The sequence below is a fragment of the Diuraphis noxia genome, unplaced genomic scaffold, assembly GCF_037042655.1.
Source record: "Diuraphis noxia isolate RWA-SAM2 unplaced genomic scaffold, SU_Dnox_SAM2 contig0009, whole genome shotgun sequence".
Lineage (NCBI taxonomy): Eukaryota > Metazoa > Arthropoda > Insecta > Hemiptera > Aphididae > Diuraphis > Diuraphis noxia.
The window spans coordinates 1420915-1446744 of record NW_028301719.1 but is presented as its reverse complement, the minus strand read 5'-3'; the positions used below and the strand labels follow the sequence as shown (position 1 = coordinate 1446744).

At 27.0% G+C, this 25830-nt stretch overlaps 1 protein-coding gene and 1 long non-coding RNA gene across 9 annotated transcripts; one reads left to right on the top strand and one right to left on the bottom strand.

The window, feature by feature from the left end:
- Positions 1-1501: 1501 nt before the first annotated feature.
- On the bottom strand, positions 1502-25830 carry LOC107162632 (proton-coupled amino acid transporter-like protein acs). 7 transcript variants are annotated; one of them, XM_015509621.2, is made up of 10 exons: positions 19992-20266; positions 19237-19364; positions 9571-9818; positions 9333-9483; positions 8455-8579; positions 8149-8233; positions 5753-6025; positions 5485-5663; positions 5244-5416; positions 1502-2989 (listed from the first exon to the last, which is right to left on the bottom strand). In XM_015509621.2, the coding sequence occupies exons 3-10, from the start codon at positions 9723-9725 to the stop codon at positions 2661-2663; spliced, it is 1470 nt and encodes a 489-aa protein (XP_015365107.1). In that variant the 5' UTR covers positions 9726-9818; positions 19237-19364; positions 19992-20266; the 3' UTR covers positions 1502-2660. The 7 variants fall into 7 exon arrangements, with proteins under 7 accessions (XP_015365107.1, XP_015365109.1, XP_015365111.1 ...); XM_015509623.2 differs by lacking the exons at positions 19237-19364; positions 19992-20266 and adding an exon at positions 25748-25830; XM_015509625.2 differs by lacking the exons at positions 19237-19364; positions 19992-20266 and adding an exon at positions 25034-25179.
- LOC107162633 (uncharacterized) lies at positions 12043-23101 on the top strand. Of its 2 annotated transcripts, none has more exons than XR_016192303.1 (3): positions 12043-12179; positions 22381-22536; positions 22608-23101. It is a non-coding gene; the product is annotated as an uncharacterized LOC107162633 (long non-coding RNA). The 2 variants fall into 2 exon arrangements; XR_001505989.2 differs by lacking the exon at positions 12043-12179 and adding an exon at positions 18862-19066.

Sequence of the window (25830 nt, the reverse complement as noted above, 5' to 3'; positions counted from 1 at the left end):
GTGGAGTTAATAAGATGATCAATAACTCACATGAGCATATTATCATGACGTCGGTGCCTACACTAATACATTTAAATATGTCCATATAATTTAAATCATCAGAAACTCAGAACATAAATATTGTGATTTGTGAATAATATATAAAATCATCAGCTTGTAAATAAAATAGAATGATATAATATGAAAAGAAAATTAAATCTTGTTATATCTATCTTATTAAAATACTACCTACTGATAAAATAATAATTTATAAAAACTTATGACATATATGACAATTTGGTAATAATTTTTTTTGACTCCCTCCAAGTTATAAATAAGTAATTAAAATACTTCATAAAACATGAAACAATTAAAATCAGGATTTGTATGCATTTCCTTTTTTTTAAAGAGAGACAGAGTATGCATTCAGTTAAAGGAGTAAAAAATATTGATAATTTGTTTACCAGAAAACGAATAGAAACAATGTCATTGACATTTGCAATCGTATTTTTGAGATTTTTAAGTTTCAGTAAGAATATATTTTATGTGAATCCTTTTATTAATTTTTAACTACAAAATAATTTGCAAAATTTCGGGATGAAATGCATTAAAATTTGAACTTAAAATATGTATAAAAAAATTGTGACTACCTACACATTTAGTTTCAATAATTTTTAATCGAGGTAAATAAAATCGAAAATTTCAAAATCTATGAATGACACGAAAGATTCAATTTATTTTGTTATTTCTTATAAATTAAAACATGGATATTTGATGAACATTTTAAGTTCACAGTTATTAATTTTGTAATTAAAACAAAAACAATTTTGTCGAAAATAGGGTGTCTAAATAAGTGTCAGGGACCAACTCGTTATTAAAAACTTTTGTTTTTTTTTTTCGTATAGCGCTATTGTTCGGGAGTAGGCACGAAGGCCTAGTTCGAATGCCATTTGGCAGAATTTCTAGTGGACACTTGTAGGTTTTTGCCATGCCTGGGTGGGGGGTGTTGGCCTCTCTTTCCAAACAGCGTGAACTGCCCGGAAAGCGATGCCGCAACCGAAGCCTTAATCCGCCCGATCACTGCACTTAAAAACATTTAATACATATATAATTCTTGGATTGCGATTTAAATTAACTAATATTTAAAAAATGATGAAATTAATTACTAAGTGGTGGTAAAACTTACTTTATTGACTATTCATTTAATCTTGAATTGCTTCTATTATATTGTTAATCATATTTTTATGAATTAATAGGTAATATTGATATTTTTGGTTCATTTGAATCCTAAATGCCTATATACTATATAGTATAGCTGCTGTTAGCAATTTATCATTTTTTTCATTTATCGTTGTTTTCAACTTAAATTAATGTAAAAACTATTTATTTATTTCAATTTTAATGTTACGAAGTTAAATTTAATTAGGAAATATATTATTCATAATTGGTTGTGTAGTCATATAACTTTGATTGACACATTCAATACAATACATGTACCTTTGAAAAAATACATAATTACAACTTATGGTATTACAAGAAAAACAGATTCATTTAATATTTCAGAACAATAATTTTTTTCGGAAAATTAAAAACAATAGCATGATATTATAAATTCTAAATAATATAAAATAGGATAATTAATCAACTTAGTCTACATCATAGGGAAGTTATAACACTTGCAAACAGCAAAGTTACTATTAGAGCTATATTCTTAATTTTAAACCTATTCAATAAAATAAAATATATAATACAGTTTCAAATAAAAATACAACTATTTGTAAATATATATAATATTATTATGTAAGCAATGACTAATTTTTAAATAATACGTAAGCCGATTCAAATATTGTATATTACCTATAATATATGCCTAATACGTAATATATAGGTAATACAAATATTTACGTAAAATAGTATTTGTCGCTATCGAAACGAGAGCATATAATTACAAAATATATAGTATCAACTTAAAAGCGATTTGTAAAAAACAGAGTAAAAAAGGAAAAATTATCAAGTATAGAAATATTATTAAAGTGAACAATACGTAATTACACATAATACTTTTTATACCATTATATATTTATATAATGTAAAATTTTAAAATGTGTAGGTAATAATTGTAAATAATTGTAAAAGTCCTCTTTTACGAATTCGGTCCGCAACATGCATGAATTAACTCCTATATTCGGTTAAATATTTATATTTTATGCAAATAATGTAATTTTTATTTTATATACAATTTTAATTACGCTTCGAACAATGTTTATTTTAATTCTTGTTTAAAAAAGCTGTTTTAAGACGGAAGTTTGAAGAAAAATTATTTTTTATGAACCACAATATGTTTAATACGATTTTGTTTAGAAATGCCAATCCTGGATTTCTATATTAGGTACTATTTAAAATATCAATTATTATACCCACATAAAAAATATTATAAATATCTACGTCTCATAATAATATCATATTATAATAATTATATTATACCTGCTCGTATAGTATTATTATACATGTCTATGCGGTTTATAACTCGAAGCCTTAACATAATATAATATTGTAATATTTGAGCTTCTGCGCGAGGTGTGGCGATCGCAGGGATGGGTCGGTGGGTATTCGCGAGTGATGTGTGCGATTGATGTCGGCGACAACGTGAGCACGACACCGCCGATGATGTGGGTGGACGGTCAGTGCACTCCCGGTGCGGTGTAGTTATTGGCGGCGGCGGCGGTCGTATTGGTGATGGCATCGATGACCGCCACCTTCTGGAACGCGCCGAATATCTCGTAGACGCTCGCGTACGTTCCAGTGACGAATCCCAGCGCGCCCAACATCAGCGTGGCGCAGTTCATCACCATACGCCAGTTGAACAAGCCGTAACCGTTACCACCGTCGTCGGCACTGGTGACGGCCATGTGGCACAGCGGCGGGAATATCAGCGCCAGGAACGTGCTGGCCACGGCGCCCATCATCGATATGAACAAACTCAGGTGTGGTATTACATCAGCAGCGATGACTGAAACACGCAAACGTGTCATTCAAACAATATACATAGCAATGTATAGGTACCTCATACAGGCGTTCGCACGCCGCACGGGTGTTGCAGGGTATGCCATGACAACACCCGCGGGCTGCAAACACTCGCCTACCTCGAATATATATTAAAATTGGATAGAATGGTTACTAAAGTTAGATGGACTAATTAATATATTTACTTGTTTTTTTGTTGATATTTTTAGTTATTCCAGTCACTAGATGTTCTAGTGAGAGATCATTCTCAAAACTTTTGTTAGTGAATTCAAAGTTACGGAATACAATAAAACAGGATAGACTTGATTCTTTACTGTTATTATTTATAGACCAAGAACTACTGACTCAAATTGACTACAATGATGTCATCGGTGTCGGCCTGGCCAAGGCCGAACGTATCCCCGTCCGTATTTGTGTCGAGGGGCCCCGATATCACTAAATACGTAAAAATATACTACTTATCCTACACTACTTATATAAGCATTTTTTTTTTTATCATTTTATGAAATAATATTTTTGGTGGCCCTTCTGAAGAAATGCATCCGGGGTGCTTTAAGTACCAGGCCGACACTGGATGTCGTTGAAGAATTTAAAATATTAGTTCCCGGGGAAAGACGTCTAGCATTGTGATAATAGTATGTATTGACGACGTACTGTATAAAATAAATGACATTTTTGTATTAATCAAATAAATAATATGTGTTGACTTATTAAATATAATTTTCAGCAACACCTACCACTAAGTTCTGCGCACACCTATGAAGTACCTATACCTATACACGTTATTATTGCAGCGGTTCCCAAACTTTTTACCCTTTTTTGAACCAAATACAGCCACGGTGTCATCGGCGCAACTAGATATTTGAACAAGAGGGTGCTAAGCTCCAGGTTTTTTGTGAATTAATAGGTCCTAACTTTTTAAACAGTTTCTTAGGGCGCTTATTTTGACTTAAGGGGTGCTAAAGACCCAAAGCACCCCCCTACTGACTGCGTCAGCCGTCAATGCAAGGTGCCCTGCTGAATACCAAGAAATACAGGACAAAAAAATACTCATTAATGAGAAATGTTTGAGACAAAATTCTATACGTTTTAAATTATCATTTATTATGAGGTATAGACTGCCACCGCATTAAAAATTTAAAAAGTGTTCGCGGTGCTCCGTTTAGGAACCACTGCGTTGTTAGTCAGTTCGGGTCTTAGAATACGAGTGCTCCTAATAACTAATCATTAGTCGCACTGCCATAATCATCTCTACTCATTCAAAATTATATTTCTATGTATATTCAACTTCAGAATTTTTTTTTTTTTAACTTTTATTTTTTAAAACATACAATCTATAAATAAATTTTACAATAAGCATGTATGATGATTTATATAACATATTGGCATGGTTGACATGATTAAGCAATCACCCAGCGGTAACACTTACTGGCTAGAATTATAGTTATTTAAGGTCACGGTTCCAATTATGCTTTAACCTTTTTGGTGGGTTTTCGGGAATGAATTCAAAATTTAGAGCAATGATTAGAGGATTAGAGTGGTTTCTAAGACGGGCACGGAACTTTGGAATTTTAAACAAAAAATATATGCTGCCATAATCAAAAAAGTAAAACATTTTTTTCCATTTTCTCATACCACCTCATTACGCGACCGGAATAATGGAAATAAATATTTGTCATCTTACACCAACAATTTATTGTTTAAGGGTTAACGCACTTAAAATATCAAGTGATACTTTTTTTTCCTCTAAGAATGCAAGAGGTACCGCCAGCAAAAACTACAATTTATCCTACACACTTCATGTATTATCAATGTGCATAACGTATTAGTAATCCGGTATTACTGAATAATATGATCATTATTATGATTTTATAGAAAGAATTAAAATTCAATAAGTCACCATCTACACGTGCTCTGTCAAGCACTCACTTACAATCCACAAGTAGTTGCCTATGTATTAGGCAATATATTGCAATATTCGACAAGAAATAATGATGTGTTGACATAAAATCCGAATAAATTCACGACGTGATAATTGACATCATAAACGAGTTGGAGCATGCGAACTATAAACATTTTCGTTTGCAATATAACACGTAAGTTACGAATGATTTTCATTCACATTAATGGCAATGTCAAGACGTCATGAGTATCGCGGATGATTTTAAATTAATAAGAAAAACTACAAGCCTCGTTTGAAAACGTAAATAAATAATAATCATTAATATTTAGATACTAACATGTAATGAGCACCAGTATTACACGTAATCCCGTATCCCATAGTAAAGGTGATCTGAAGGGTCCGAATTTTTGTTCGACTTTTGGCCACAAGATTTCCACTGGTACATAGAACTGCAATGTGTATGTGCATATGATACCGAACATCATACTCGAAATGACAACTTTAGATAACCTATTAAATATGAAATTTAATTTTAAATACAATGTGTTGAGCTTATACCATATATATTATATAATTACAAAAATTCTTCTGGCAAGTTTAAAGTAAGGCTGCCTCGCACTGTGTCTCCAAATCTTAAATACCCCATAAAACCAGTAAGAACTATAAGATTCGTAACGATAACCATGCCCACGTTTAGTACTCCAAACGCAGAAGAAAATTGTTTTGGATTTTTCATTTCTTGTTCTAAAGGTAAGACCTGAAGTATAAACGTCAAATATAGATAAAATAATAAAAATAATACATATATTATGGTTAACTATCAGACTTTATTCGGACAAAATTTACCAAACTAATTCCTTCGAATGAAAAAATACTGGTGCCGAAATATAGAGGTATTGTTGTCCAATGAGCAACAGCGGCTCTTGATGACAATGGAGGTAAATCAATACTACAATAGTACAGAATAACAACCAGACCCACAAGCATACACATATTTGCTATTGCAGACAACCGGGCGATGAATTTTAAGCTTCTGATGAGCGATGAAATCATTACAGGCACCATCGTTATTAATATACTTACGTGCACGTCTAATTGTATGTTATACCAGCTCAACACCTAAAAACAAATTTAAAGTAACATATTAAGTAAATAACGTTTATTTTTTTATCTGCCGTCGGTGTATTAATAATTCAAACTCAAAGTGCCTTCACTATAGCGATAATAAATTAAATAAGCAATGAAAAAAAAATTGAACAATCATTGTAAATAAATACATTTTTAAAAAAGAACAAAACAAAAAAGTAAAATCGTTATTCTTTAAAATATGATTTTTTTTTTAAACTGTGTTTGTATATTTTAAATAGGTTTGGTTACAGAAAAAACTACTTATTTGCAAAATTTCATTTTTGTAAATTTACAATGATAAGCAATAAAAGTTTAACATTTTATACATTTTTAACTACAAAATAATTAATACATTTTGAATTTAATAAATGTTGTCAAATTTAGAACTTTATTTCTAACATTGTTTAACACTTTTTTTTGCTCATCTTTAACTGTAAAAGTGCCTTCACTGGAAGGTATCTTTAATCCGTCCTTCACGCCATAGTTATCTATTTCATCAATTTCACTTATTGTTCAACATTTATGTAACAGATTGTGGAAATATAAATAAAGTAATAAAAAAAAAAATTTAGAACTTTAAATGCTTACAAAAAAAAATTGTGCCTATGTAATTTTAATATTTTTCAACTAATATCCTAACAATTTATAAGGTGCCTTGTATTAATTTTTAAAGTTTTTTAACCCAATCAACAACATTTTATTTAAATTTCTAGAAAAAAATTTTGAAAATATCACATCAAAACAAGACGAAATATTTTGAAAATGTTATCAAGTATAAAAACTTATAAGACGGACATTTTGTGTAATTTTTTTAAAATTTAAATTTGAATGAATTTAACTCATCAATATTTCAAAATTACTGGTTATAAAGTATACCTATTATACAAATTAATACATTTTATATGAGATTATTCAATTTATTTTAAAATTTTAGTTTTAAATATTGTATATACCTTTAGTGTTACTTAAACAATTAAAATTAATTAATAACATTAAACAAATTATAGAAATAAATTATTTATATTTTTAAAAAACAAAATCAACTTAATACAATATAATAATTTAATCTAACCCTGGTTTGTGGATAACATAAATTCACATAAAATATGTATTTTTTTTTATAAAATTTAAATTGCAACTAATTTTCTTAAAAATATAATGATTTAGTTCCCAGTAACACAAAAAGGGTGATATACTTGTTGCAATTATTTTTAGTTTGAACTTTTTAAGGCATTTTGTACAGTTCATAGTTATAACACTTATAACTTATAAATTATAGGTAATATAAAATAATGAAGCTCACGTTTAACATACGATTATATTGTTCAATTTTGTTTTATTGTTGAAAACAAACCGTAAAAAAATGTTGATATCCAATTACTTGTTAGTTGTAAGTTATACTACAACATAAATTATCGCACATTTGCGATGTTTATTTTAATCATTTTTTTCAAGAATAAAACGATATCCTGTTGTGGGCAACGAAATCCTAAAAGATAATATACTACTAGTACTACGCTATAAATAATGTTGTATTATTTTAAATATATATATACTGTAAATATGAAATTAACTATAAAGCTGTATAGATACGAGTAGATAGAATCTCTGACCTTACACAATGTATAAAATGTATTTCCATATTATAATATAAACAAAGCTATAAAACATTATATCGTGCAGCCCGCGGTGTACGTGTTAGAACTCCTAAACCAGCAGTCCTTCTAAATTCAGCGAATACGATTTTTAACGAAAACGACAACTTTTCATTGCAAACACGCAAGCCGCCAGATCAAAGGAGCCGACATCATAATATTTAAGGAAGCCTGGATTACAGCATAATCAGGACGTGCTGAGCACCTTCAAGACACTCAGCCTCACGAACACACACACACACTATTGTGAACTATTATAATTTTTGCTCATTAATTCATAAAATAATGAACCATAATTTATTCATATTTGGGAATTGTCTAAAAACTACAAACAATCATTAAAAATCGTCGTCGTCATATTGATCGATGGAAGGCAGCATGCAATAATCTTTATATTTTAATATAAAATATAAATATTGTACAATAAAAACATATTTTAGACATAATAATTGACCTTACCTGCTGAAAGGATTTTGATACGAAAAGAATGTAAACACAACAAAATCCCAACTGCGTGATCACTATAAAACTATTCACACTATTCCTAAACAAAAAAAAAATTGATAATAATATTTTAGCAATTATTAAATGCTATTTCAATTTTATGTCGAAAGGAATTTTTTAATATGTGAACTATTGAGGTATATCAATTTTTATAATCATAATATCAAATTACAATAGTTTTTATCAATATTTTGATTTTTATATAATTTAAATTAAACTATAATTAGTGAATTAAATTAGTTAAAAATAATTGCTACTTACCGAAAAAAAACTGAGTAACTTTGAAATCTCTGAGGCCCACTTTGAAAAGATAATTCTACTGTCTCAGCAAATTGTGGATTATGTTGTAATTTAAGTTTGTGTTTAACACTTTTTGAACACTGCACCTAAGAATAAAAATATCATAATGTTTATGTAATATTTTAATATAGGTTGTCCCGTATGTTAATTTCCACTTTTTATTTTATTCATACATCTTTTCACATTTCGATTTTTTGGAATTTTAAAATATTGAATATATTAAAAGAACCTTGGTTTTATTTAAAATAATTTTTTTTTTGGGTTAATTTGATATTATCGGTTGTTTTCTAATTTAATAGGTATACATTTTGGCACAACATTTGCATCCTCAAAAACCGTTTTTTCTATGCGTGGAAAATGTTTCGTTCACATACCTATATGACTTATTAATTATTATCATCATTATTATAGGTATTAATATTAATAGGAGTGGATTTTAATAGATACTAATTACTTGTAAACTAAAAATTACAAATATTGCATTAGGAGCTTATTGTACAAAGCTAATACAATATTATATTTAAAGATAATTAAAAAAATATATTTTTCAATATTCATTGATTCTTTGAATTTTAAAAAAAGACCAGGAAGTTTTAAGATTTCTAATAAACAAGGAGTGTATTATTTTATCAAACCGATAACCCATTAACTTTGACATTACGAGTGGTATTATTTATAATAAACTGAATTCATATTAATAATTTGACACGAATTAAGTTAAAATGGAAAATTTGAAGACATTATTAATTTTATCGAATTAGATTTTAAATAATAAATTATTCTATTTATTTATATGCAATACTATTCTTATAAAATAGTTCATTACAACGATTGCTTACTAAAACGTGTTGATTGTAAACACAAATAATTCCAATGATAAATGTTAAAATTGGCGACAAAAATAATCCTCCATTTTTAAACGCGTCTCCCATAGCTAAAATTCCACATCCAACATTTCCTTTCAACATGTTTATCAGTGTGTCTAAATAACTAAAAAAAATTTCCAATTTTTTATCGAAATTATCATATGATTTCACGGAGAAACGTATTATGTATATTGCAGTTTATAAAACTTACGAAGTCGGATGAGCGGTTGGATTATAGACTATAGACAATATACTAAGTCTGTGTTCGGCATTTTGTCTTTTTATATGTTCGGATTTGCCATTTGACCGAACGTTCACGCAATCCGACATCCATTTCTCTTTGGCCATATTACTGCTCTCAATCATTAAAAGCGACGATGTCTCGTCGTTTATGGATTTAGGTGATATCGATTTTCCGGGTTTGTCGATGTTGTCACTTGCTGTTTCAGGGAGTTCAGCCTGTAAAAGTAAACGAATAAGCAGATAATTAATTTAAACTCTATACATCTGATTATTAATCCAAACTTGCACTGTATGAAATATTAAATTTTTTATCCATTTTCGCTTTTAAATAAGATTAAAATTATTGTTATAAAATTGCACTTAAGGCTTAAGAATAAACGCTTGTTTAAGAATCTTGACTACAAAATGATAATCAAATATAATTATCTCAGTTATATTATACACCGCCACCACATAATTTTCATACAATATCGTATGATATTTATGAATATTAATTGATCCAAATTAAAAATGTACTATCGAACATCGAGCAACGGTAATAATTATGTAATATAGCTATTAATCAACATCGCAATTTTACCGATGGATCGTGGATGCTCTTAATTCTTAAACATAGGTTTTATTTTTAGTGTTTAAAACTATACTATAAAAAAATCAAAAACAATAATGAGCAACAACTTTTAGGATGCATTTTAGGGGGTATAGGAGATGATTACCGATTATAGTAGACCAAGATCCAAAAAATAACGTTGGTAAATACCTATTTATGGTTGATTTTTAGTTATAAATCAAAATAATTCGTCTATGGTAAAGTATTCCAAAAATATTTACCATGGTACCTATTACAACCAATCTATACGAGAAGATACCTATGTAATATTAAATTCATGTAGTCAAATAGAAAACTTCATTCAAGTAGGTACTTGGGTGATCTAACTGGTATACCACAAAAATATCTAGTGATTTAATACACGTTTCAAATTTAACTAAATTTTATTAGGAAAAATTCAATTTTGTTCAAAGTACCTAATCGATTTTTAAATACAATATTTAGTAAAATTTCGATGCTAAAAACGTTTATCTAAAACAAGTAGTTATTTTTTACAATTCTTTAAAATATCAATATTTTTTAATTGAAAACGTAATACTATTGATTTTTTCAAAATATTATTTTCGAAAATCAGACATAAGTAAATCTTCAGTTATTTATTATTCATTTATTTTCAAAAATGTTTTCATACGTCTAAGTTTTATGATTTTACATTTTTTATTTGACGGGTCTCTCCATTAAACCTTCTATATGCAATTTATATAAAGTGTATCGATATCGATGGAAATACACACTATAATGAAACACATGCATTCTGCAGTGTGCATACAAATATGTTACTTTTGCATAATATTTTTATATAACTTAAACCAATATTGTATCTTTTAACTTCCAACCTAATACAATTTTATCTAAATTTGTATAACACTTGTTATTTATTCTTACAATGGAAATTAAGCCACTAAATCAAGTAGCTAAATACTATTGTTTAATATATAATATCTAAACTTAATATATACATCTACATAAGTGGATTACACAGATAATATAGACGAAAGTCTTATGTATATAATATATACAGTATGTACAGTGTATTGTAAAACCTACCAGTAAGTATATTAAATAATAAGTCATATTGTTTTATCTAAGTGCTAGATAATATGCAAGACGTAAACACCTATAAGTATGAATTATAAAGCCCAAAATACACTTTTATATCCGACGTACATCAATTAGAAAAAAGGTAGTTAAATAATATGTTCGTTAGAGTTAGTGTTAGTATTAGTGTCACGTTAGTGTTATATAACATTTGTGTTTCGACTTGCAATAATTATAACTTCTGACTTCTAAGACCATAATATGTATATAAGCATTCAATTCGACTAACTATATACATATTTAGAAGTTACAGTACTATTCAATTTTGTTATCAAATATTATAATTATTTATAATTAATATAAATTGGCCATTGATAATAGATAGATTTTTGTATAATATTATGTGATGAATGTCTATTATTTTAATTGCAAATTAAATATAATAAAAAATTTAAACAACATCTCGTAGTCATGATCTATTTAATACGGTTAAAAAAATTTTAATCCTTATGTAAAGAACTGAAACATTCTAAAACTTTTTAGTTTAAATATATAGGTATTCATTTAAAGTTATTTTATCTATATTGTTAAAAATGTAAATTCGTGATGGGCGTAAAATATGTTAGTTAGTAATAATTAATACCTAAATTGTATGTATGTACATGTAACGCATCTATAATGTTCATCGTTGCATTCAAATATTAAAATAAACTTCGAACGGGAAAATACTAAAATTATTTATGAACGATACATAACACTCAATATAAGCTAAATATATTGTATTTCCTTAGTAAATGACGGTGAATATCAGTATAAACCTAATTTCATTACATTATTCAGATATTCAACAGTTTTTAATTTGTTTATAATAATACAATATTATAATTCTTTGAAACGTATAACTTTTAAACAAAATGCGTCGGAAAAATGTGAGTAAAAATACAATCATTAACCAAATTAAACTTTGATTTTTTTTAAATAATATTTTTTTAAAAATTTAAATTAAAATCCTTACTGCTTTTAGATCGGTAGAAGTCATTAATCTTAAATTTTCATTCCCGTTTATTGATGAAGTAATCTCTTCTGTGGGCAACATGATTATTTCAAGAAAACTATCCCACGGTGAAAAAAATTTTTTTAAACCTTCCTGGAAAACCAAACTTCACCGAACTACCGAATCAAATAGCGTCTAGTTATGAACTAACGTGACCCTCTATTTAGATTTAAAGCAAACAATCGACTATACAGAAATAGTAAAATTAATGTTAATGAACAATATCGTTTCTTGTATCACCTTGATAAGACCTACCTCTTTATTTTTTTGTACAATCTAATTGAAAAATCAATTATTTTTATAAGAGCTACTTGAAAATGCACAAAGTTTATAGATAACTCACAAGTTTAACAAATACCAATTTGTTTTACTAAAATTTAGCTGTATAAATTAGTGTTTTAATTATAATAAATTATATTATAAGCAGTAAAGGCTCTAAGATATTTAATATAATTTCTTGAAAAATAATTTTTTTTATTTTACTTTTAGAGATATTAGGTATAAACATAAAATAGTATTGCAGGTACGATTACAATAAATGTAATATCAATGAGTTACTTTAAAAAAAAAATCAAATTATGAGATTATAGGATTATATAGTGTCGGCCGAATGATTTTTATTGTATTAAAATCGGATTTTATTTACAAACAGTATTGTGCGATCCCCAATTATAGGCAACAGTAGTTTATTGGGATTTATTTGTTTTACTTTTTTGCTACAGTTCTATTGAAAATAGAAAAAAATACATATGTTTGTTTTGTCAATTTAAAAATGTAATAACAATTCTATCAGATACATCTGGGCAGTAAAGATAATACGTTGATCCAGTTATTTATTGTAACTTGTAGATCGTAATAGTCCAGACTCCAGAAGTCCAATATATAGTCATAGATATTACATATATTACTTAAATAACTATAGTCTATATTAAACAGTTAATATCTTGCTTTAATACTGAGTTTCAAAATTAAAAGAACAAAAATTATTATTAATTTTCTCTCATATACCAATATTTTATTTTTAATTAATTCAAAGTTAATTACATTTAATTAATGAATACTAACAGAGAAAAATGTCAGTATAAAATATTAAAAAGATCATTTATTTCCATATCAATGTTCAAAGTATTATAACTGAATACGACTATATATTTGCATAAAAACATTAGAAATACTGTAGATTTTCTAATATGCAGGATCAATTAGATATTAACTCCCACTACGACCCACGTATAATATATAAAGATATATAGAGATGAATAAAATTTGTGAAGAATCAATTATATTTTAAAAACTTGTTATTAATTTTTACTACATATTTCAGTCTTTTAGACTTGTACCGGCTGTACCCGCGAACAAATCATATTTTCGGTTTCTGTTATGAATGGAAATATTTATCGCACAAATAATCTAAATTCTAAGCTTAGATTACATCTTATCTCGAGTGAACAAAGTTCATAGTATAATTTTTTACAACTATCGATAATTACTAATTAACTCTAGTTGTATGGATATTTAATCCAGATAATTATCAAGTTTTATTGAATTGTCCGAAATGGTCAAATAAGTAATACTGTCGCATAATATTATAATAATACCATTTTTGATTCTAAGCGGAGCATTAGTAAGATGAATAAAGGTATTGGGGTTTTACAAAAGTATTAGATGGGTGCTTTTTTTCTTTGATTTTCAACATTGAGAGTAGTTTTAGATACCAAATTGGATCAATTTCTCTGAAGTGTCAAAAGTATGTAATTCGCAACACTTTTTCAAAATAAAACATTAAAGAAAACACAATGGATGTTTGTTTATCTATTTTGTTTTTTTTTGTTTTTTGTCGTAATTTCAAAATAAATAATGGTAGCTACTGGAAATGTTCATATTAATTTTCAAATAATTTGACTAGAAGATTGACAAAATCACAAATAATTTTTAAATTAATTTATGATTAAACATATAATATACCTAGGTAGGTACAGTTTTATATTTTAATATCTATATGGCTAGAAAATTTAATGCAAAATTTTTTATAAGTGTTTATTTGGAAATTACAAAAAAAAAAAATAGCATAAAGCGATATTTTATGACCGGTTAAAAATGTTAACGACATTATAGGGTATATATTTAAATGTATACCTACGTAGATACTATAACAATGTTTATTATTTTGGTACTAATCAAAAAATGTTAATCATATAAACTTGAAACATTACACTATTAGGTAGATAGGTACTTAAATTATGTTTATCTTTATACTTATACAGTTGCATTTCAAATTATTAAGACTGATTGTAAGCTATTATTATAATAATTTATATATGGTATAAATCTATATGGACATTATTGAACCTTGTGCAGTATAGATTTAAAAATGATATAAGACATATTAATTACAATTATAATATGACATATCTAATACTTAACAACCTATAAGTAATAGGTAATACAATAATTAATAGTACAATATAATATTAAGCTATGTTTTTCGAGAAAATAAGTGTTAAAAAAATGTTAAATAAATGTTTATAAATTTAAGTGTTGTTTATATCACGTGTTACTAATAGAACAATAATTTACTTTTATATAACTAAATTAAATTATAGGTAGAGTTATAACGATTTATTTCACATACCCTTCGACCATATCTTATATAAAAAAAACAAGTGTATCCGAATTGTGTGTAAGAAAATCATAATATCGTCGAATATGATCGAATTTCGTGCAATTTTTTTTTCTCGACAGAGCTAATTAGCATGAAATATGAACAACGTATTATTATTTAATGTTCAATAAAAATTATAACATTAAAAATATATTGTATAATGTAGCAAACATTTTCAAAAATACAAGTAAATATATAAATTATGGATATTATAAGTAAATTATAATAAATTTGATAAAAATTCAGTTCAATTGTCATCAAAATAACAAAATAAAATTATAATTAAATAATTGGAATAATGTGTTAAAATAAATACCATTATATTCCATAAATTAATTTCATTTTTTTTTAACCAAGAACATACATTATTCAGAGAGATTCAATAAGCATGATCATTGATTGATCACTTTTTCTTTTTCAATAATAGGTACATTTATTTAAGATTTGATTTTTGGAATTTAAACAACTTCAAATAGAAAAATGAGGATGGCCATGGTTGGTAAATAAATCTGTATAGTGTATATTTATATAAAATATGTTAGCATCAAATGCTATGTAAATCATGTACCTACCTAATATGTTTGTTTTTATGTAATTAGGTTGATAATAATTATTGTAAGCAAGATTTCATACTGAAATACGTAACTTCTACTTCTCCCTACAATTGAGAAGTATCATAGCATAACAAATTTTTGATTATTGCTACTTATTACTTATTAGTATCTATTGATTTTAATTTAGATCTGGGGTCAGCATCCCGCGGTCCACGGGCCACATGTGGCCCTCATTGTATAATTACTCATTTAATGTGGCCCAAAAATAAATTAATATATATATATATATATATATATATAATAGGCATAGGTATTGTAATTAAATAAAATCTTAAATTACGAAAAGTTATAATTATTTTATTTACACTTGTATATTTTTTCGATAATTATAATACATAATATAAGTATGTATTCAAATCGTAAATATTTATTATATTCTAATAAAATGTCTAATCGATTATTAAACATATACTAAAGAACCAAAGTGTAAAATGATGTATGAATTAGGTGATACTGTCAACTTCCTAAATCCCAACAAATTATAGCTAAATCAGTTGAAATTACCATATAATAGTATTTTTTTTTTAAATAAATGAAGTAAATATTTCTGCAATACAAAAAATTAATACTATATTTATCACAATACAATTACAATGTATCAACACAATATACATTATTAATTATTATTACGGACAATACAACACCAATTAAATATCTGAACAAAATGTTTGGCAACATAATAGTATACGTTTATAGGGAACTGAAATTGAATAACAAAACATTGATGAAACCGACGATACATTACTCAAAGTTCCACGAAAAGATACACGTGTTTTTAATAACTGACACACACGAGAGAGTAACCACTGCTCTAAAAATCCAGACGATTTTATTTTTTATTATTATTGCGAAGGATAAATTTTACTTACTCAATCAAATGGGTACACATTTTTTTTTATTGGCGAATAATAGAATCAGTTAAATAATTATTATTGGCTCATCCTGTTTAATTTATTTTTTATAAGTATAATAAGTTTATCTCGACATAGTTGATTTAAAATTTAACGTTAAATTTAGTGTTTTTAATAATGCCTAATTTAAATATGTTCGATATTTTTAATTATTTAAAATCGGTATGCTTTCCTAGATAGTTATTCGTTATTACACGTCATAATTGTAAGCAACTTTACATGGAATCAAATTTGGTTTAGTGAAGTAAGTAGGTCAAGCTATCAAATTTAAAAAATAAAATATTGGGATTCGCATGCAAATCATACTTTCTTATGCGTTCGTAACCCATAAATATTAAATTGTAATAACTAATGATCTGGTGTTTTTAATACTATTGGATCATACAAGATACAACTAAAGATTTTTATCTAATGTTCACGTATTTTTTGAATTAATTACATATTAAGTAATACAAATAATATATTGCTATTAGCTTATTTTACATCTATTTATCAAAATAAATTTTAATATTTAACCATAACATAATTTTAAAAACTATTTGATTCGATCAAAAAATAATATAGGTATAATATAGTTTTTTTTTTCTTTTAACCATAATTATAATCGTTCAAAACACTTTCTTTTACTTCGAGCTATAATATTTTTTACAGTGATTGGCCATTGACAATTTAACTATAATATCTGTGTAAAAAGGGAGCCAGTCTGTGAAAAATAAAATAAGTCTACTTTGAAGTAGGTAATAAAAAATAATCAGAGCTCAAATTGTGAAGTAATAACATAGGTTTATATAATCTAGAGTCAATAAAGATAAACAAATGTTTTGGAATAATCAATTCAAAACATGATATTTATAAATCTATAACAATAAAATATAATCTCTATATGACATTGATTCCAAATACATATTATTATTTGTCATAGGTACGTCACATATTATATTATCTACTGCTATTAGTATTAACTATTAAGCAAAAAATAAATTCAGCATTTCCACAAGATTTTTGATGAAAAAACAATCAAATTTCAAAAAAATTTTAAATAATTAAAACTACTTTTTAATTTATTATCATTTATTACAAACTATAATATTATGAATATTAATTAATTTTAATTTCCGTGAATCACACACAAGCACCTATATAACTGGCACCGGGACATCAGGTCTCCTGGTAACAAAATAATATATATCTATGTTTCAATTAGTTAAACCACTGAATACTAATCTTTAATAAAAAATTGTATTTTTACATAAAAATTAGTTTGTTCTTAATTCAAAGGGAACAATACCAAGCACATAATATCGTAGAAGAAAAAGTACCTATACATATAACATTTCCATAAAACACACACACATGTACCTATACCTTTTAAATTACTCAACAATAAACATCCGCGTGGCAACCTTTATTAATTTTGAACTTTATTATATGATATAACTTTGTTTTAATTTAATAATCCATTCCATGATTCAGTGTGAAATTAGATAAACTTGATTTCTTTTATTTATTTATATTATTCGGATTGTTCAGAATATCCCATATACTATGAAACAAGGAAGGCTTATAATGCTTTTTGTTAGGTAGTGTCTGTCAACACGTATTACAGAATAAACTACTTCAATCATGGTTTATGGTAAAAAAAATTACTATAATAGATGATTTTTAAGTAGGTAGATACTTTGTGTGGAAAATCCTCTATGCTTTTTCTAACGATTGGGAAAAACAACAAAGAAATGGGAATATGGAAATGCAACACCAGTTTTTGAAAAAATTGTTAAAGGTTTTTTTTTGAAATTCAGAAAAAATAACCGTAAAGACTTGAAATGTTCACTAAATTTTTTTTAATTAAGTATTTTCTAGGTATTATAAATCGTCAAAATAGTTTGAAATGTTCAATTTATATGTTGATAAAGATTTTATTTCTCGACTCCCTAATAAAAATTTGAAAATTTAATACCAAGTTCTTCATAAATTATTTTCTCACACCAATTTAAAAAATTCAAAAATACATAATATGCATACATTATTTTTTTAAGTGTTGAGAAATTTAATTTTTTAGGTACTAGACATAAACAAAAAATACAATTTTAGTTTAAGTTTAAATTTGTAAAATATTAATCATGGCAACTGTACATTAGAAACTTAAAAATTTCCAAAATTACGTGCATTATCATTTTCTGAATGAAATGTTTAAGATTTTAGAATAATCTTAAGCTATTATTAAACCATACCACGAACATACCATTCTACGGTACGTTAGTTTTGAATTATAACTTATATTATGTTATAAATATACCTGTGGTTATGACTCATCTCCTTCGCATTTGAATCATTATAAGTATAAAAGTATAAAACTAGGTAATGAAATCATTGGAATAAAAAATTAAAACAACAGTAGACTATTTCGAGTCACTACAATATGTTTACATTAGAAGTGAGTTTCGGGCTTTTTTTAAATTAAAGTATTTACAAAAAAATAACAAATAAACGTGGAAATTATGATAAGAACGCTGTGATTTTCGACTGTGTTTATGGACAACATGTTAATTATAATCATAATATTCCTTTGATATAGGTAAGTACGATAAATATAGCAAAATGTTGTGTTAATATTATTTTTTTTAATATGTAAGATCCCTTTCATATATTATTATACTTAGCCACGGTATAAATGTGCAATATACACTTGCTAATCAAATATTTTATACTAAAACACTTTGATATAAAAATATTCTGGATACTTACCTACGCATCTAACTATTGTAAAGTTGATTTCCCGTGGTACTGTATATAATTTGAATACAATAAATAATTATCTGTAATTTGCTTCCAAATAAACTAAATATTCCTATTCCGAATTCTACATGTGTGACCTTGAAAATATTAAATAGTTTACTGTGTTATTGTGTATTATAATATAATAATAGGAAGCCGTAATAACACTAATAACTATTATCCGTTTTAAGTAAAACTTTCATAATGACAAATTAAAATTCATGATAGGTATTATATCTATACCTCCACCTACCGTTAATTTTATTTTAAAAAGATCGGTTATAATATTTTTAATTTGTTATACTTGAATAACAAATTATTCAACTTTTAACTATTTTAACTATTCTGAAAAATTGATTTATTTACAAAAATACCTAATGTTTTCATTTCAATTACAATAAAGGTAGATACATTATTTTATCTGTTACAATATTATACATTCAATAATATCAATCATTAATTTTAATCAGTAACGATTCCTAAAAAAATATCACCAAACACGTGTGCAATGTATACCTATAAAACATTAATTTATTTAGTGGTTACCTATTGATAATATTGTCAATAATCATTGTATACAAAAAAATCGTGTACACGCCAATACGTATAATATGCGTTAAAACAATACAGTTATTTTAAATAACTACTTATTGTATATTTAATGAACAATGAGTTTTGTAAAAAATGTTTTAAATAAAAATAAATAAATAATTATACTGACTTACACAAAATGTCGATTCAGTAGCTATACTGCAGTTTAACAAGGTATACTTAAACTTGGTTTACAATTTTACTGTTGCTTTTGTCACTGGTACTATAATAATTATTACTGATGTTACCATCCTTTAATTTTGTCAAGCAATATTCACATTGGAGCGTGCACACAGAATAAATATTACACTACACACAGTTATATTATAACATAGGTACACGCTGTCATGAAAAATCGGTCAGTGCGCAGTCCGACGTCCGTTCAACAATGATAACAACAATGTGGGTTTAACAATTTTTATATTTGCCTAATAACTGATATTTTATATTTATCAGTAATATTAGATGTTATCTTGACACTTGTATGTGCATTACCAACTTTTATTGCATTAAGAGTCATTCAGTCAGCCGTTCGGATTAAGGTAATCACAGGCTGTATAATATGACTAAATTAGTATAATCGTTTAAACATGTTTGTATAAACACAAATAATGATTTATTAGCTACTTATAGCTAAAACAACTAAATTCATGGGCTGTCCTAGGAGAAGTATGATGGGGTGAGGTGACTTTTCATATTATTATATGGCCTCCATTCCGGCATAACAAGTAAAACTTTATTTGAACAAATATTATGTAGATACAATAATAATCATTTTAAAATATTGTACGCAAAAACATCTCCAAAACCTTTATGGGTGATATCTTAATACAATAGTTAATAATACCTATTATATGCTATGTAGTGTAAGTGTATTGTTTCTTGTATGAAAGATATAGATAATTATATGAATTAGAAAACGAACACTATTACCAGCATTTATGCATTTTGATTATTTTTAGTACCTACTTTAGAGAATGATTTTAACTAGGTATTAAGGATATTACATTTTTAATTGATGCCTATATAAGTACTGACATTTTTTTTTGAATAGCTGCATTAATAGCCCTTACTAATGTGGAGATTTTTTTTTAATAGATAATTTTATAAATAAATATAGAAATATTTCTTAATTTTGTGTGTGTGTCTGTAAACAAGATATTAAGATTAGTTATCGGAATAATACTATAATTTTCATAATCACGATTTTTGACTATAAGCATTTTTTTTTTTTTTAACTAGAAAATTGTACAATCTGTAAAGTGATGATTACAATGAGAAAAAGTGATTTAAAAGTTTTAGAAAAATAGGTAATATAAAGCATTTAAATTTCGAATTCATGAAAATCATTTGGAAATTATTTTAAAGTTAAATATTTATTAAATGTTCAATTGTTATACCTAATAATTTAAAATTTAAAAAGAGATTTCTAAAAAAAGTAGTTGATACTATGTTTGTATGGATATTTTAAGATCAAATTTGAATGAAATTAGAAATTTAAAGGAAAAATAATGATTTCAGTTACCCCTTTTTGTTGCAATTTAAAAAAATATATCATGTAAGATGACAGACTAGCTTCGCTCAGAATCGTTTTTCGAGTGCAATGATCGTAGATCATTGAATTCAAATTTAACACATTCATAACAGTGACTGACATGACAACTAATTTACATACAACAAAACGGTATATCTCCTTGTCCGCTTTTTTTATTTTTTACTTTATATATAAAAATATTTTTATTTTATACTTCATTCTTTTAAAATCAATTTTTAAAGTGACAAAAATATAAAGCGTAAAGTTAATCAAATTTTACTTATTTATTTTTGCATCAGATTTGAAATTAAAACCACGTACTTTCTATGTAGTGTTTAATAAAACAGAGAATAAAAGCAAAACAAACATATAAATACAAAACAAAAATATTCATTTTTCCTTATGATAATAATATAATCTAGTAGCATTTATCAATTATTTTACTACATCTGAACAGTAAGATTGTTTAAACAGTATGTATTATCCGTTATCCGTCAATTGACTTACAATTTACAAATTATAAAATGCAAATAATATTAATATCAATTGTTTTTGTGTACTTACCAAGTTCGCAAAATTGCCTTTTATTTTGTATGTAAATTAGTTGTATTGATATTAAAATATGATGAAGTACTTAAATCTCGAGAGCTCGCAGTTTGGGAGGTAGGCAGGTTGTAGGTTGACACTGTTGAATTAATCACAAATGTTTCAACCGTACATGATAAAACAAATTATACGAGATGGTAACTAGTAGGACCACTAGGATGAAATGGTGGAGGCAATGTAAAGGTAACCATTATAGCTTGTAGTGTTACTTAATGTTTTTTCACTGTAGGTACCTATATATAAACTGTAAATGATTGCAATGGTATATAATAAAGCACCGTTCAATTAAAAATTTATAAATATTTATCGATAAATAAGTTGTATAAGTTCAAGGCTACTTGTATTATGAACATTTTAAGTTAACATTGCAGCGTAATTTGCAGGCTTTTAGTTGTAATCTCAAAAGCGAACTAAATGCAATTGATAGAGCAGATCATAGGAAGAACCAGGGGGTGTGCAGGGTATGCGAAGGCACCCCCTAAACGCACAGACAATTTAGTGTGGAGTTCAAACGTCGTATGATATTGTGATTTATCAATGTATATAATTATTATTGTGATGTAATATTATGGATATAATAAAATATAGAATTAATTTTTTTTTTTTTTAGGAGGAGAAGGACAAAAATATTCGCACCCTCTGAACGTGAAGGCTGGCTCCGCTTATGGAGCAGATATATGTATAAGCACAACATAATATTATGGCTATATAGTTATTTTCAAGTGTCAGTTTTTAGAAAAATCAATTGTTCTATTTATATATCAATACAATTTATAATTATGCAATGAATTAAATAATATTATAATAGTACAGTGGGTATAGTGTAAAAATGCATTATAAATAGCTACAATGTTGATATTGTTTTAAGGAAAAAGAAAATGTTTTTTTCTAATCATAGTTAAACAATTTATATTTACATATTACTATAATAATAAATTATAGTTTATTAATCTACAGAGATTCTGAAACTGTAGGTCGATATTATATGTTTGATGGCTCACCAAAGTTTTGAAAATATATATTTATTTTTATAACATAAATTATCTTGTACTAGAATAATTAGATAAATATAAAATTAAATATATTTAAATATATTGTAATCGATGAGGTATATTTATAAATAAAAGTTAATAAAAGAAATATAAATACATATATATAATGTATTAATATGAATATATTATGACACAGTATTTTTCAAAATAAAGTATTTATTTGGATACTTAATATATAAATGAAGTTTAATTTCTATATATAGGCGCAAATAGCATTTTATATTTGAGGGGAGGCTGAAACACTTTTGTAGTATCATATAATAATATTGAATAAGCTTTAAAAAAAAATTACTAAATGTTTGGGAGGGCTATTAATATTTTTGGGTGGTCTAGTCCCTAAAGCCCCCGAGTTTTACACCTATGCATGTGGTTATTGAATCGTTTTATCATAATCAGCTACGATTACAATATAATTGTACCTGCAGTGAAAAATCGCAACAACGCTAACGTATTAAAAGTTATCGTATTAGTACTTAACCTATAATTTAACGACTAACGAGTATACAACTATAAACAGTCATAAAAATGTAGTAATACAATTTTCTGAAGTTAAAATAGAAAATGGACCAATAATTGTATGCCACATCGAGGGCCATAAAATCCTTAATCCAGGTATGCCTATTTTATAATTAGTTACACCATTAACGCATAGGTGAATATTGAGTTATAAATTTAGTCGGATAGCACATTATTTAAAGCAAATTTTTGTTTTTGACAAAAATAATCTATAAAATATTTTATTATTATATATTCTATATTAAACACACCGACAGGGCCATAGCTACGGGGAGGGTTTAGGGGGTTCAACCGAAAGGAGGGGGGCCTTTAACAAAGTAGAAAATGTATATTCTAGTATATTCTAAAGTTTAAAATGTTTATTTTTTAAATGATTTTTTTTTTAAACTGAATATAATATTATAGTAAATTTATAGTATAGTGTCCAAAAAGTATTGATAGCTATATAGTGCATTGTGATAATTGAAGAGTTTACATAATAAAACAAAATAGAGACAAATTAATTCCGATCATTGAATGCATTTTACTATGTGGTTACCACGAAATTCTTGAGGCAGTATGAAAGAGATATGGACCCTCCACATAGAAAATTCCTAGTTACGGCCCTACCTATGTACTGCAATAACAGTCCTTTTCTTATGAAAATATGCTCGTAGCGTGGATTAATTTTATATAATGTAGAATGTAGATAAACATAATAATACCCACTGGGGGGAGACACGATGACGAGACGATTTGAATGTAACTACTCCGGTTTGGCCATATTCCAATATAATGATCACAAATATAAATGGACGGTGCCCGTGAATTGTAAATACACTCGTTCACAGCCTATATAATTCGTCAAATTGTAATAGTTCGAGAATTTTTGAAACGATCGTAAATTCAGCTTTGTGGTGACGGTACACGTTAGGTAACCCGTTGAAATTGCGCCAGCGCTATAGAAATACCATTAGCTATGTGAATATGTCATATGCCATTTACCTATATATTCAATATTTATTTTTTACTATTTGAATCAGGATTTAAATGTTGTCGCCACGCCATTTATCGTGATTCGTGGTGACCGCCGCAAGCTTTGGTGTAGAGCAGAGGTTCCCAAACTTTTTACAGTATGACCCATTTTGGATAAAATTTTAATTTTGAGCCCACAACATAACTTATGATTGCGGTTATTTGTGGTTTCACCAATTGCTACTCGGGTACTCAAAGCCACCGCCTTATTTTATGGCAGCACCGACCCTAAATATGGTTTTGTCAGTCATATATATATATACTCAGATTACGTGTCATATGTTTGCAATAGCCGTATGGGTACTGGGTAGGTCACAGGTATCTACGCAATTATAATTTATATATTATTAAATCGGACTTGCAACGCACATCTCGTGAGACTATATATAAACGCTCTTATTAATTTTCATTGTTGATGAGTGATGACAAAACTACAATATTATAACTTTCTTACCTTCAGTATTGTAAATTGAAAGTCCACCAACCACCACTATATTGAATAATGAAATTCGAGTAGTTATTGTAAACAGTATATTTATTAATTATTATACGACCCGTAAAAAAAAATTAATACGATTTAGCGGACACGATGCTGACTCGCTGAATAAATCCAAAACGATCACCATAGGTACATTTTTTCCGTTGACAGTTTTGAAACTCTATTGAATCGCTATTTGTTTTAATTCTTTTTTCACGCCGATCATGCGCTACCGTCGGGTGTTCTTAAATTAATCCGATGGCCAATCGAACCGTCGAAATTGTCTATCAGTCGTCACACCACGACTAACCGCGTAACAAAAGCTTAATATATTATTTAGATGACGTTCATTGTCATACACTTGTGACAGCATGTGTAGGTAAGCTGTCTCCGTCTTATAAACGCATATAATACGGGAAACGCTAAGAACGATCCAATTCGAGTTTAAAGCGGATGATAAAAAGTTGTACACACAGTTTGCCAATGTTCAACAAAAAGCCGTTCAAAGATATTTTGGGGATCGGGCATAATCATGCAAGAGGCACCTTTTGCATGTATTTATGTTTTAATCTAGTTACAACAATGTGCCGAAACGCTGAAAGCTCTAATAGTCTAATGTACTGTAGTTTTTGAAGGTGACAAAGGCGGTTAATGAGTGCGTTTCAACTAATTTAGTGTAAAAATACTTACAATTTTAGATCAGAGAATTTCCAGTACCTAGGTGTACTCGGTAGACAGCAATCGACTCCGACAACCATCTTGCACGATACGCA

Bases quoted from the DNA above. Each gene is read 5' to 3' on its own strand.
- LOC107162632 (XM_015509619.2), bottom strand. From the start codon at position 12,346: ATGTTGCCCACAGAAGAGATTACTTCATCAATAAACGGGAATGAAAAT. The intron at 5,664-5,752 runs GTAAATTTTGTC...TTTATACTTCAG, and splicing joins CATTCGAAGGAATTAGTTTG to GTCTTACCTTTAGAACAAGA. The intron at 2,990-5,243 runs GTTAGTATCTAA...TGCGTGTTTCAG, and splicing joins AATACTGGTGCTCATTACAT to TCATCGCTGCTGATGTAATA.